Below are 12,395 nucleotides of genomic sequence, written 5' to 3'. Positions count from 1 at the left end.
GTGGGGGGGTCACTCGGGGCCGGGGATTGTGGGGGGGGGTCACTCGGGGCCGGAGATTGTGGGGGGGGTCACTCGGGGCCGGAGATTGTGGGGGGGGGTCACTCGAGGCCGGAGATTGTGGGGGGGGGGTCACTCGGGGCCGGAGATTGGGGGGAGGGGTCACTCGGGGCCGGAGATTGGGGGGAGGGGTCACTCGGGGCCGGAGATTGGGGGGAGGGGTCACTCGGGGCCGAAGCTGCGTCGCTCTGACTCCGGGACTGTCCAACCGGTTCCGGCGCAAACTGATGCCATCAGAGCAGAACGGAAGTCGCAGAATGATGATGTCAGAGGAATTGCCTCCTCTAATGACGTGATCATCCCGCGACAGTGAGAATAATTGCCATGGAGACAGAGCCCTAATTACCCAGATACTGAGAGAGGGATAATTACATCGAGAGAGAGATAGTGAAGCAGCTACTGAGAGAGAGACTGGCTGTTAATGTGTATAGATAGTCTCATAGAGAGTCCTACAGATCACCATGTAGACCCAGAGGGAGGGGTGAATTTGCCCACTCCTGAGCTTCATTCTGATGTAGAGAGGCGGCAGATCTGCAAAGTGATGTGGATAGATTTGGTGAGTGAACTAATAATTAGGAGATGGTGTAAATGTGGGACATTGTGAGATTAGAATCGTAGAACCCTACACTGCAGAAAGAGGCCATTCAGCCCATCGAGTCTGCACCAACAACTCCCACCCAGGCCCTACCCCCATATCCCTACATCTTTACTCACTAATCCCTTTAACCTGTGCATCCCGGGACACTAAGGGACAGCATGCTATGGTGCAGAGGGACCTCGGGGTCCTTGTGCATGAGTCGCAAAAACCCAGCCTGCAGGTGCAGCAGGTGATCAAGAAGGCGAATGGGATGTTGGCCTTTATAGCGAGGGGGATAGAATATAAAAGCAGGGAGGTCTTGCTGCAACTGTACAGGGCACTGGTGAGGCCGCAGCTGGAGTACTGTGTGCAGTTTTGGTCACTGCACTTGCGCAAGGATATATTAGCCTTGGAGAGAGTGCAGAGGAGGTTCACTAGGCTGATACCGGAGATGAGGGGGTTGGACTATGAAGAGAGACTAAATAAACTGGGCCTGTACTCGTTGGAGTTTAGAAGGATGAGGGGGGATCTTATAGAGATGTATAAGATAATGAAAGGGATGGATAGGGTAGAGGTAGAGAGATTCTTCCCGCTCAGAAAAGGCAGCAGGACTAGAGGGCACAGCCTCAAGATAAGGGGGGAGCAGTTTAGAACGGAGTTGAGGAGGAACTTCTTCACTCAAAGGGTGGTGAATCTCTGGAATTCTCTGCCTGTTGAAGTGGTGGAGGCTACCTCGCTAAATATATTTAAGTCACGGGTAGATAGATTTTTGGTAGGCAAGGGAATTAAGGGTTATGGGGAGAAAGCGGGAAAATGGAACTGAGCCACTTCAGATCAGCCATGATCTTATTGAATGGCGGGGCAGGCTCGAAGGGCTAGATGGCCTACTCCTGCTCCTACTTTTTATGTTCTTATTAATTTAGGATGGCCAATCAACCTAACCCGCACATCTTTGAACTGTGGGAGGAAACCAGAGTACCTGGAGGAAACCCACGCAGACACAGAGAGAATGTGCAACAGAATGACCTGCTGCTCCAGTTTCCATTCCACCCCCGCTACAGGCAACACCCGGCAGGACATTGATGCCTCATCCTTCTTGTACAGGTCCCACCTTCCCTGGAAGATATCCCAATGATCCACATATCCGAAGCTCTCCTCCCTACACCATCTCTTTAGCCACATGTTCAACTGTACCATCTTTTGGGGGCGTTTAAGAGATCTGTGGATAGGTTTATGGACGAAAAGGGATTGGTTTAGATTAGTGGGTCAGTGTTTTTTTTTTAAAAAACTGGTCGGCGCAACATCGTAGGCCGAAGGGCCTGTTCTGCGCTGTAATGTCCTATGTTCTATGTTCTAGATTGTTGACTGAGGCAGGAAGATTACAAAAGAAGATAGTGATTTAAATGGAGAGAGATTGTGGAATGCTGCAGAGGGATCAGGGTGTCCCTATGGATAGGAAGACAGGAGCAGCAATAGGCCACTCTGCTCTGCCATTGGCTCAACTCAGTGCCATCATCCTGCTCTATCCCAATATCCCTGCATGTGATTCTATGTTAATTGACCTCAGATTTAGACATAGTCAATGACTGAGTCTCCAAATCCCTCTGGGGTACAGAATTCCAAAGATTCACCAGCCTGACTCACGTATAGCAAGTAAGCAGGAAGGCAAATGGAATCATAGAACCCCTACAGTGAGGAAGGTGGCCATTCAGCCCATCAAGTCTGCATGAATTCTCCGACTGAGCATCTCACCCAGGCCCTCTCCCCACATATTTACCCCGCTAATCTCTGAAATCTACACATCTTGGGACACTAAGAGGCAATTATAGAAACATTATTCATGTGACTATCTAAAATTCACCTGCATGACTACTCTCAAAGAGAAAGTTGGGAGTTACATTTGATTTGTTATTACCTGTAGAAATTGCAGAGACAGTAGAGTATCAACAACAATCCCAAATTAATCAGTCAGCCGGGATTGGATGAGGAAGGATTGTGTTTGATCAATTGAGGTCGATTCGGGGAGCGTGTTTGATGAAATCTTTAATGATTTGAACTAGATTCCACACGCTGGTCTGAAAATTCGGAGCCGTGGGATCCAGTGGATTGAGATTGTGTCAGTGACAGGGATGGTCGATGGGTGTTTTTGTGGCTGTTTCCATTCGGTTCCCACAGGGTTTACAGCTGGATCCCTGTTGCTTGTGGAGAAAGTTGGTGATCTTGACCAGAATGCTGTGATTAGGTTTGCAGGTGATTCTCCATTGAGGAAAAAGCTGCATGGGCCAATCAGGTGGAGGGAATAGCGATAGATGGAGTTTATTCTGGATAAGTGTGAGGTAAAACATTTGGGAAGATAAGGAAATACCCAGTAAACACAAGAGGGGACCTTCCACGCAGCCTGTCATTAGTCAGCCGCAAGATCTCTGCTATTGTTAATGGGGTTCCCTGATGAATGCACCCCCCTGCTGCTGGGAAACCCGTGGCTGGGTGCACCATTGCCGGGGCTGGAAGATCCCACTGGCAAGAACGGGGGTGCACCATCGCCGGGGCTGGAAGATCCTGCTGGAATGAACAGGGGTGCACCATTGCTGGGGCTGGAAGATCCTGCTGGAATGAACAGGGATGCATCATCGCTGGGGCTGGAAGATCCTGCTGGAATGAACAGGGATGCATCATTGCTGGGTCTGGAAGATCCTGCTGGAATGAACAGGGATGCATCATTGCTGGGGCTGGAAGATCCTGCTGGAATGAACGGGGGTGCACCATTGCTGGGGCTGGAAGATCTCGCTGGAATGAATGGGGGTGCACCATCGTTGGGGCTGGAAGATCCCGCTGGCATGAATGGGGGGGGTTGCACCATCGCTGGGGCTGGAAGATCCCGCTGGCATGAATGGGGGCTGCACCATCGCTGGGGCTGGAAGATCCTGCTGGAATGAACGGGGGTGCACCATCGCTGGGGCTGGAAGATCTCGCTGGAATGAATGGGGGTGCACCATCGCTGGGGCTGGAAGATCCCGCTGGCATGAATGGGGGGGGGTTGCACCATTGCTGGGGCTGGAAGATCCCGCTGGCATGAATGGGGGCTGCACCATCGCTGGGGCTGGAAGATCCTGCTGGAATGAACGGGGGTGCACCATCGCTGGGGCTGGAATGATCCAGCTAGGTTACTGAACGATGCAGAGGAACAGGGGGACATTGGTGTGTATGTTCACTAGAAGGTAGCAGAATAGCAAGGTGTAGAATATGATTGGGGAGTTTATGCCAAAACTGTACAACACAGTAGTATTCTGACTAGCACAGACACTGTGGGCCCTCTGAATGATTCAGAAATCAGTTGGGTCACAGTGAGAGTATTGTGGTTGTATCACAGCTTGGTATGGCTCCTGCTCTGCCCAAGATCCCAAGGAACTACAAAAGATCGTGAATGTAGCCTTGTCCATCATGCAAACCAGCCTCCCATCCATTGTCTCTGTCTACACTTCCCACTGCCTCAGCAAAGCAGCCAGCATAATTAAAGATCCTACGCATCCAGGACATTCTCTCTTCCACATCCTTCTGTCGGGAAAAAGATATAAAAGTCTGAGGTCACATACCGACCAAATCAAAAACAGCTTCTTTCCTGCTCCCGTCAGACTTTTGAATGGACCTACCTCGCATTAAGTTGATCTTTCTCTACACCCTAGCTGTGACTGTAACACTACATTCTGCACTGTCTCCTTTCCTTCTCTATAAATGGTATGTTTTGCCTGTGTAGCGCACAAGAAACAATACTTTTCACTGTGTACTAATACCTGTGACAATAATAAATCAAATCAAATGAAATCTGTGTCCTGTTCTGTTTGCACGCTGCAGAAAGGATGGGGTCACATTTGAGATAGTACAAAGGAGATTTCTGAGCATATTGCTGGGTTGAAGAATGTTTGCGATGAGGAATCATTGGATAGGATAAGGTTTGACTTGCAACAGAGGAAGCTGAGGGATGATTAAATTGAAATGACTAAAGTTAGCAGAAGCCTGTGTTCAGGTGCAGACTCGATGGGCCGAAGGGCCTCTTTCTGCACTGTAGCATTCTATGATTTATCTTATGTAGCAGTCTTTGGTGCGGCATCTTATCAAATGCTTTCTGGAAATTCAGATACACCATACTCACAGGATCCCCATTGCCCACTGCACATGTAACGTTCTCAAAGAATTCCACCAAATTAGTCAAACATGATGCCCTTCATGAACCCATGCTGCGTCTTACCAATGGGACAATTTACATCCAGATATCTCGCTATTTCTTCCTCGATGATAGATTCAAGCATTTTCCCTACTACAGAAGTTAAGCTAACCGACCTATAGTTACCTGCCTTTTGTCTACCTCCTTTTTTAAACAGTAGTGTCACATTTGCTAGTGTGTGACCTTCCCAGTCTCATCCCCTTTGACATTCTCCCCCTCTAAGGAGGCGTACATTTCCTCCATCTCCTTCGTAGACAGTCCCTCCCCCTGATGCAGTGCCAGGTTGTGTAGGGTGCAGCAGGAGACAGCAATGTGGATTTTATTGCATTCTCCACCACACCGGTTCAGGCATCACAGCCTCACCTTCAGTATCATTGCGATGCTCTGTTCCCCCAGAGAGTGAGCTGCAGAATGAATCTCAGTCTCAGCCGCACTCCGCAGAGGCCTCACCAACCACCTCCCCAGTGAGTAGCCCAGGTCCCCAAGGAGCCAACCCTGTGCCACTGTGGATCCTGAATGATGTTACAGATCTGAAACTGGCTGAGATTATTGGTGTCGTGCCCACCCCAGGGAATTGTGTGCACCCTCAGGAACCACGCCCACTCCCCCACAAGTCATTGTTTCCTCCCCCTCCCAGGAATTGCACGCAGTACCAAAGAGAGAGAAACTTGTTGGTTAGCATCTGTCTGCCAAGGACTACCCTTTCTCCATATATTGTCAGCAACTAACTCATGTCCTGGCTGCAACATGTCTAAGAAATTCTCCTGATGTTTTACATTCACACTGCTAAACCCACCCATCAGGAACAGGAGCAGGAAATCCCAGCCTTGCATCCTGGGATCTGTTCATAGTTCCTGTGCCATCCACTGTAATGTCTGCTGTTGCAGGAACTCACTACTGGCCAATCAGATTGACCGATTGCTGTCTGAGGTGGGACTTCCTCCGGACCAAGGGCCAACCCCACTTCCTGCCAATTAATACTCACAGCTTTGGGGCGGAGACTATTGGCCACCCACCCACTGCTGATTTGATTTGATTTATTATTGTCACATGTATTAACATACAGTGAAAAGTATTGTTTCTTGTGCGCTATACAGACAAAACATGCTGTTCATAGAGAAGGAAACGAGAGTACAGAATGTAGTGTTACCATCATAGCTAGGATGTAGAGAAAGATCAACTTAATGCACTGCAACTCCATTCAAAAGTCTGACAGCAGCAGGGAAGAAGCTGTTGTTAAGTCGGTTGGTACATAACCTCAGAGTTCTGTATCTTTTTCCTGAAGGAAGAAGGTGGAAGAGAGAATGTCCAGGGTGTGTGGAGTCCTTAATTATGCTGGCTGCTTTGCTGAGGCAGTGGGAAGTGTAGACAGAGTCAATGGATGGGAGGCTGGTTTGCGTGATGGATTGGGCTACATTCATGACCTTTTCCTTCCCACCATCCTACTCGAATAGTAGGAAGGGAAAGGTTAAAATATCCTGGCCCTGGTCTCTGTGTTCATTAGAGACACACAGAGCACTGGTCTCTGCTCAGTGGTATTTGCTAACTGACTGTCTCAAAAAGAGAGTGTTGAGGGGGTGACCTGATAGACGTCTTTGAAAGGGTTTGAAAGGTAGATTTCGAGATGATGTTTACGAGTGGAGGAATTCAAAACTAGGAATTATGAACATAATATAGTACTAATCATCCAGTGGGGAATTCAGGAGAAACCTCTTTATCCAGAGAGTGGTGAGAAGGTGGAACACGCTCCTGCGGAGAGTGAATTCCACAGATACATTCCGGGGGATAAACAGACAAGGGAGACAGGAATGGAACGGGATGTGATGTGTTTAAATGAGGGAAGATTGTCAGAGTTTCAGTTAGTAGATAAACCCCCAGACTGAGATGGATTGAGTGACCTGCTTGTGCACTGAGCTGTATAAATGTGCTTCTGTGGAGAATCTCCGTATGTTGCTGGGGTTATGTCACGGGGAAAGTGTGTTGTGATTTCTGGCACTGATTATGTAAGAGATGGGAGTGTAATGTTTAAACTGCTCCAAGTGTAGCGCTAAAACTCCAGCTCTGAGAGATTTTATTGCTGTTAAAGTGATATTACAGAACGTGAGAATTTGTGATCAAGTCAGATTTTTTAAACTAAATCCATTCGATTAATTTTCCCAGCTTCCATGATGTTCAAAGTTTATTTGTCTGTTTGCGAGAGGTTGGAGGTGCGTTCATCGAGCTCCCGAGCCCTGTCCCACTGTATTTACTCTGAGCAGCTTCTCCGCTTGTCTTGGAAGGAAGGTTTACATAGAAAATGGGTGCAGGAGGCGGCCATTCGGCCCTTTGAGCCTACACCACCATTCAATATGATTCTGGCTGATCATGTACTTTCAGTATCCCACTCCCACTTTCTCTCCAGACCGCTTGATCCCATTAGCCACAAGGGCCACGTCCAACTCCCTCTTGAACATATCTAATGAACTGGCCCCAACAGCTTTCTGTGGGAGAGAATTCCACAGGTTCACAACTCTCTGAGTGAAGAAGTTCTTCCTCATCTCAGTCCTGAATGGTTTACCCCTTACTCTTAGACTGTGACCCCTAATTCTGGACTTCCCCAACATCGGGAACATTCTTCCTGCATCGAACCTGTCCAGTCCCATCAGGATTTTATATGTTTCAATAAGATTCTGTCTCATCCTTCTAAATTCCACTGAGTATAAGCACAGAACTGAGAGAAAAGCCATTTGAAGAGAATTGCCCCCCCCTCCACCCAGCCTGCCTCACCCTCCCACCCCCACCATGGTTCCCCTTCCATCCCCCATCCTGCCTCACCCTCCCTCCCTCCCCCACCTTGTCTGCCCTCCCCCATCTCCCCCCACCTCACCTCTCCCTCCCCGCTTCTCTCCCACTCCCCACCTCTCCTCCTCCCTCGCCTCCCCCTCCCCACCTCTCTCCTCCTCCCTCTCCCTCCCCCTCTCCCTCCCCCGCATCTCTCCCCCTCCCCACCTTTCTCTCCCTCGTCTTGCCTCCGCCTCCCTCACGTTCCCCCACATATCTCAGCGAGGCAGCTAGTGAGGTTGAGGAGCTGATTTGACTCTGATATCAGCGGTCATTGGGAATGTGGGCTCTTTGGGAGTGAATAGCTGGAAGGTTGGCTGTTCCAGTCCAATGCTGCAGGATCACATGGTTGTTCTAGTAGTTTTGCTGGTTGTATTTTGGCCTGGCCAAATTCAGCACAAGTCAGGAAGGATTTGTCAGGATCAGTCACGGAGTATTTCATAGGTCAGCCTTCTGTCTTGCCTGACGCACTGGCAATTTATCCCAGCGACTACACAGCTCAGCCATGACTGGAATAGAGAAATCCACCTGTTAGTGCCCAAACTCTCATATCATTGCTCCGATCCAAGTGAAAAGTACAAATGTGAAGTCATTCCCAGTGTCTGTATTGACACTCATGGCAGTTTATCTCAGCCAGCTGCCTGGAGAGACCTCAGTTGAAGGAGCTGCGGGAAAGGGCGATGGAAACAGGTTCAGCAGGAATTGGAAAAGGGAGTTGGGGAATGGGCAGATAAGAACATAAGAAATAGGAGCAGGAGTAGGCCATCTAGCCCTTCGAGCCTGCCCCGCCATTCAATAAGATCATGGCTGATCCGAAGTGGCTCAGTTCCACTTTCCCGCTTTCTCCCCATAACCCCTAATCCCCTTGCCTATCAAAAACCTATCTACCCGCGTCTTAAATATATTTAGCGAGGCAGCCTCCACCACTTCAACAGGCAGAGAATTCCAGAGATTCACCACCCTTTGAGTGAAGAAGTTCCTCCTCAACTCTGTTCTAAACTGCCCCCCCCCCTTATCTTGAGGCTGTACCCTCTAGTCCTGCTGTCCTTTCTGAGCAGGAAGAACCTCTTCACCTCTACCCTATCCATCCCTTTCATCATTTTATATGTCTCAATGAGATCTCCCCTCATCTTTCTAAACTCTATGGAGTACAAGCCCAGTCTATTCAGCCTCTCCTCATAGCTCAACCCCCTCAACTCCGGTATCAGCCTAGTGAACCTCCTCTGAACTCCCTCCAAGGCCAAAATATCCTTGCACAAGTGCGGCGACCAAAACTGCACACAGTACTCCAGCTGCGGCCTCACGAGTGCCCTGTACAGTTGCAGCAAGGCCTCCCTACTTTTATATTCAGTCCCCCTCGCTATGAAGGCCAGCATCCCATTTGTCTTCCTGTCCACCTGCTGCACCTGTAGACTGGGTTTTTGCGACTTGTGCACAAGGACCACAAGGTCCCTCTGCACCGTCGCCTGCTGCAGCTTTTCGCCACGTAAGTAATAGTCCTTCCTACCATTATTCCTACCAAAGTGGATAACCTCACACTTGCCAACATTGTATTCCATCTGCCAGGTCCTTGCCCACTCGCTCAGCCTATCTAGATCCCTCTGGAGACTTTCCACACCCTCCGCACAATTTGCTGTTCCACTTATCTTTGTGTCATCAGCAAATTTCAACACCTTACACTCGGCTCCCTCCTCCAGATCATCTGTATAAATGGTAAATAGCTGAGGCCCCAGCACCGATCCCTGGGGCACTCCACTAGTCACCAACCGCCAATCTAAATAGCACCCATTGACACCCACTCTCTGCCTCCTATTTGACAGCCAATCCCCTATCCACGCTAACACCCTACCCCCAACTCCATGCCCCCTAACCTTCTGTAACAACCTTTTGTGCAGCACCTTATCAAACGCCTTCTGAGAATCGAGAAACACCACATCCACTGGTTCCCCAATATCCATCGCAGTAGACACATCCTCATAGAATTCCAATAAATTCGTCAGACATGACTTCCCCTTAAAGAAACCGTGCTGCGTCTGCTCTATCAAACAATTCTCCTCAAGATGCCTCGCTATTTTCTCCTTGATTACGGATTCAAGCATTTTTCCTACAACAGACGTTAAACTAACCGGCCTATAATTCCCTGCCTTTTGCCTGCTACCCTTTTTAAACAGCGGCATAACATTAGCCGTTTTCCAATCTTCTGGCACTTCCCCGGAATCCAGCGAGGTTTGGAAAATAATCACCAAGGCATCCACTATCACCTCTGCCATTTCCTTCAGAACCTTTGGATGCATTCCATCTGGTCCTGGGGACTTGTCTACCATCAGTCCCACTAGTCTGTCGAGCACTGCCTCTCTAGTAACAATGATCTCATTCAGGCCCTCCACTCCTACCATCTTTCCATCGTTAACACCCGGCAAACTATTTGTGTCCTCCTCCATGAAGACCGAAGCAAAAAAGTTATTCAAGGCCTCAGCCATTTCCTCATCCCCTACCACTAAATCCCCCCTCTCATCCTCTAAGGGTCCAACATTCACCATAGCCAGCCTTCTCCTTTTTATATATTTATAAAAACTCTTACTATCCTTTTTTATATTTAGCGCTAGCCTAGATTCATAGTTTATCCTTCCTTTGTTTATCAACTTCTTCGTCATTCTTTGTTGATATTTAAACCTCTCCCAATCCTCTTCTTGCCCACTACTTTTATCCACTCTAAACGCATCAGCTTTTAATTTAATACTCTCCTTTATCTCCTTCGTTTTCCACGGCTGATTATCTCTTCTCCCATGATCCTTTTATACCATTGGAATAAATTTCTGCTGAGCACCAAGAAAGATCTCCTTAAAGATCCTCCACTGTTCCTCAGCAGACCTACCTCCCAATCTGCGCCCCCAATCTACATTCGCCAATTCCTCTCTCATCCTATCGATGGGAGGGGAGTGGGATCGGATAGTCTTTGAAAGAACCAGCACAGACAAGCAAATTGTGCGGAGGGTGTGGAAAGTCTGCAGAGGGATCTGGATAGGCTGAGTGAGTGGGCGAGGACCTGGCAGATGGAGTACAATGTTAGCAAGTGTGAGGTTATCCACTTTGGCAGAAATAATAGTAGGAGGGATTATTATTTAAAGGGCGAAAAGCTGCAGCATGCTACTGTGCAGAGGGACCTGGGGGTCCTTGTACACGAGTCGCAAAAACCCAGTCTGCAGGTGCAGCAGGTGATCAAGAAGGCGAATGGGATGCTGGCCTTTATAGCGAGGGGGATAGAATATAAAAGCAGGGAGGTCTTGCTGCAACTGTACAGGGTACGGGTGAGGCCGCAGCTGGAGTACTGTGTGCAGTTTTGGTCGCCGCACTTGCGCAAGGATATATTGGCCTTGGAGGGAGTGCAGAGGAGGTTCACTAGGCTGATACCGGAGATGAGGGGGTTGGACTATGAAGAGAGATTGAATAGACTGGGTCTGTACTCGTTGGAGTTTAGAAGGATGAGGGGGGATCTTATAGAGATGTATAAGATAATGAAAGGGATGGATAGGGTAGAGGTAGAGAGATTCTTCCCGCTCAGAAAGGACAGCAGGACTGGAGGGCACAGCCTCAAGATAAGGGGGGGGGCAGTTTAGATCGGAGCTGAGGAGGAACTTCTTCACTCAAAGGGTGGTGAATCTCTGGAATTCTCTGCCTGTTGAAGTGGTGGAGGCTGCCTCGCTGAATATATTTAAGTCACGGGTAGATAGGTTTTTGACAGACAAGGGAATTAAGGGTTATGGGGAGAAAGTGGAAAAGTGGAACTGAGCCACTTCATATCAGCCATGATCTTATTGAATGGCGGGGCAGGCTCGAAGGTCTAGATGGCCTACTCCTGCTCCTATTTCTTATGTTCTTATGTTCTTAGATACGATGGGCAGAACAGCCTCCGTCTGTGCAGTAATAAACTCATCCAAACAAAAACATCCACTCAGTTATGAAATGTTCAATCAACCCTCACTCAAAAGCTTTCTGGGGAGAGAGTTCCAGATTCCCACGCTCTCTGTGTGAGGAAGTGATTCCTGATATTGCCCCCAAATGGCCTGGCTATGGGAGGAAACCGGAGCACTGAGGGGAAACCCATGCAGACACGGGAAGAATGTGCAAACTCCACACAGACAGTGACCTGAGGCTGGAATTAAACCCGGGTCCCCAGCGCTGTGAGGCGACTGTGCTAACAACTGTGCCACCGTACTGCCCATTACACCCACACCCTAATGGGAGAGAGTTCCAGATTCCCGCTCCCTCTGCGTGAGGAAGTGCTTCCTGACATTCCCCTCGAACGGCCTGGCTCCAGTTTGAAGGCTCTGCCCCCTTGTTCTGAACTCCCTCATGGAGGAGGTAGTTTATCTCCATTGATCCAATCAAATCCTTCTTACCATTTTAAACCCCTCGATTAGATCACCCCCTAACCTACACTCGAGGGAATACAAGCGAGAGAAAATGCTGGAAATGCTCAGTGAGTCAGACTGGTGGGGAGAGGCTGCCTCACCATAGGTTTAAGGTGAGAGGGGAGAGATAGAAAACAGCCCTGGGCAAGTTGGGCTGAAGGGCTTGTTTCCATCTGTAAACCTCTGTGAATTTACTGAGTATTTCCAGATTCTTTTGCCGTTGTTTCAGATTTCCAGACTTTCTGCTGAGCCTGTGTAACCTGTCCCTGGTATTTAACCCTTTGTTCCACAGTGTCTTTCTGATGAC

At 48.9% G+C, this 12,395-nt stretch overlaps 1 protein-coding gene across 1 annotated transcript in view; it reads right to left on the bottom strand.

Annotated features, from left to right (window-relative positions):
• Positions 1-7,913: 7,913 nt before the first annotated feature.
• LOC145349794 (natural resistance-associated macrophage protein 1-like) overlaps positions 7,914-12,395 on the bottom strand; it is a 44,353-nt gene continuing 39,871 nt past the window's right edge. Inside the window, exon 14 of the mRNA XM_080198339.1 lies at positions 7,914-8,185. Within this exon, the coding sequence (XP_080054465.1) occupies positions 8,099-8,185 (87 nt within the window). The 3' untranslated portion in view covers positions 7,914-8,098. The remainder of the gene's footprint in view (positions 8,186-12,395) is intronic.

The sequence above is a fragment of the Carcharhinus amblyrhynchos genome, chromosome 11 (assembly GCF_965287045.1).
Source record: "Carcharhinus amblyrhynchos chromosome 11, sCarAmb.v2.hapA, whole genome shotgun sequence".
In the NCBI taxonomy this organism is placed as follows: domain Eukaryota; kingdom Metazoa; phylum Chordata; class Chondrichthyes; order Carcharhiniformes; family Carcharhinidae; genus Carcharhinus; species Carcharhinus amblyrhynchos.
The sequence above is the reverse complement of the archived record's forward strand: the minus strand, read 5'-3'. Positions and strand labels throughout refer to the sequence as shown.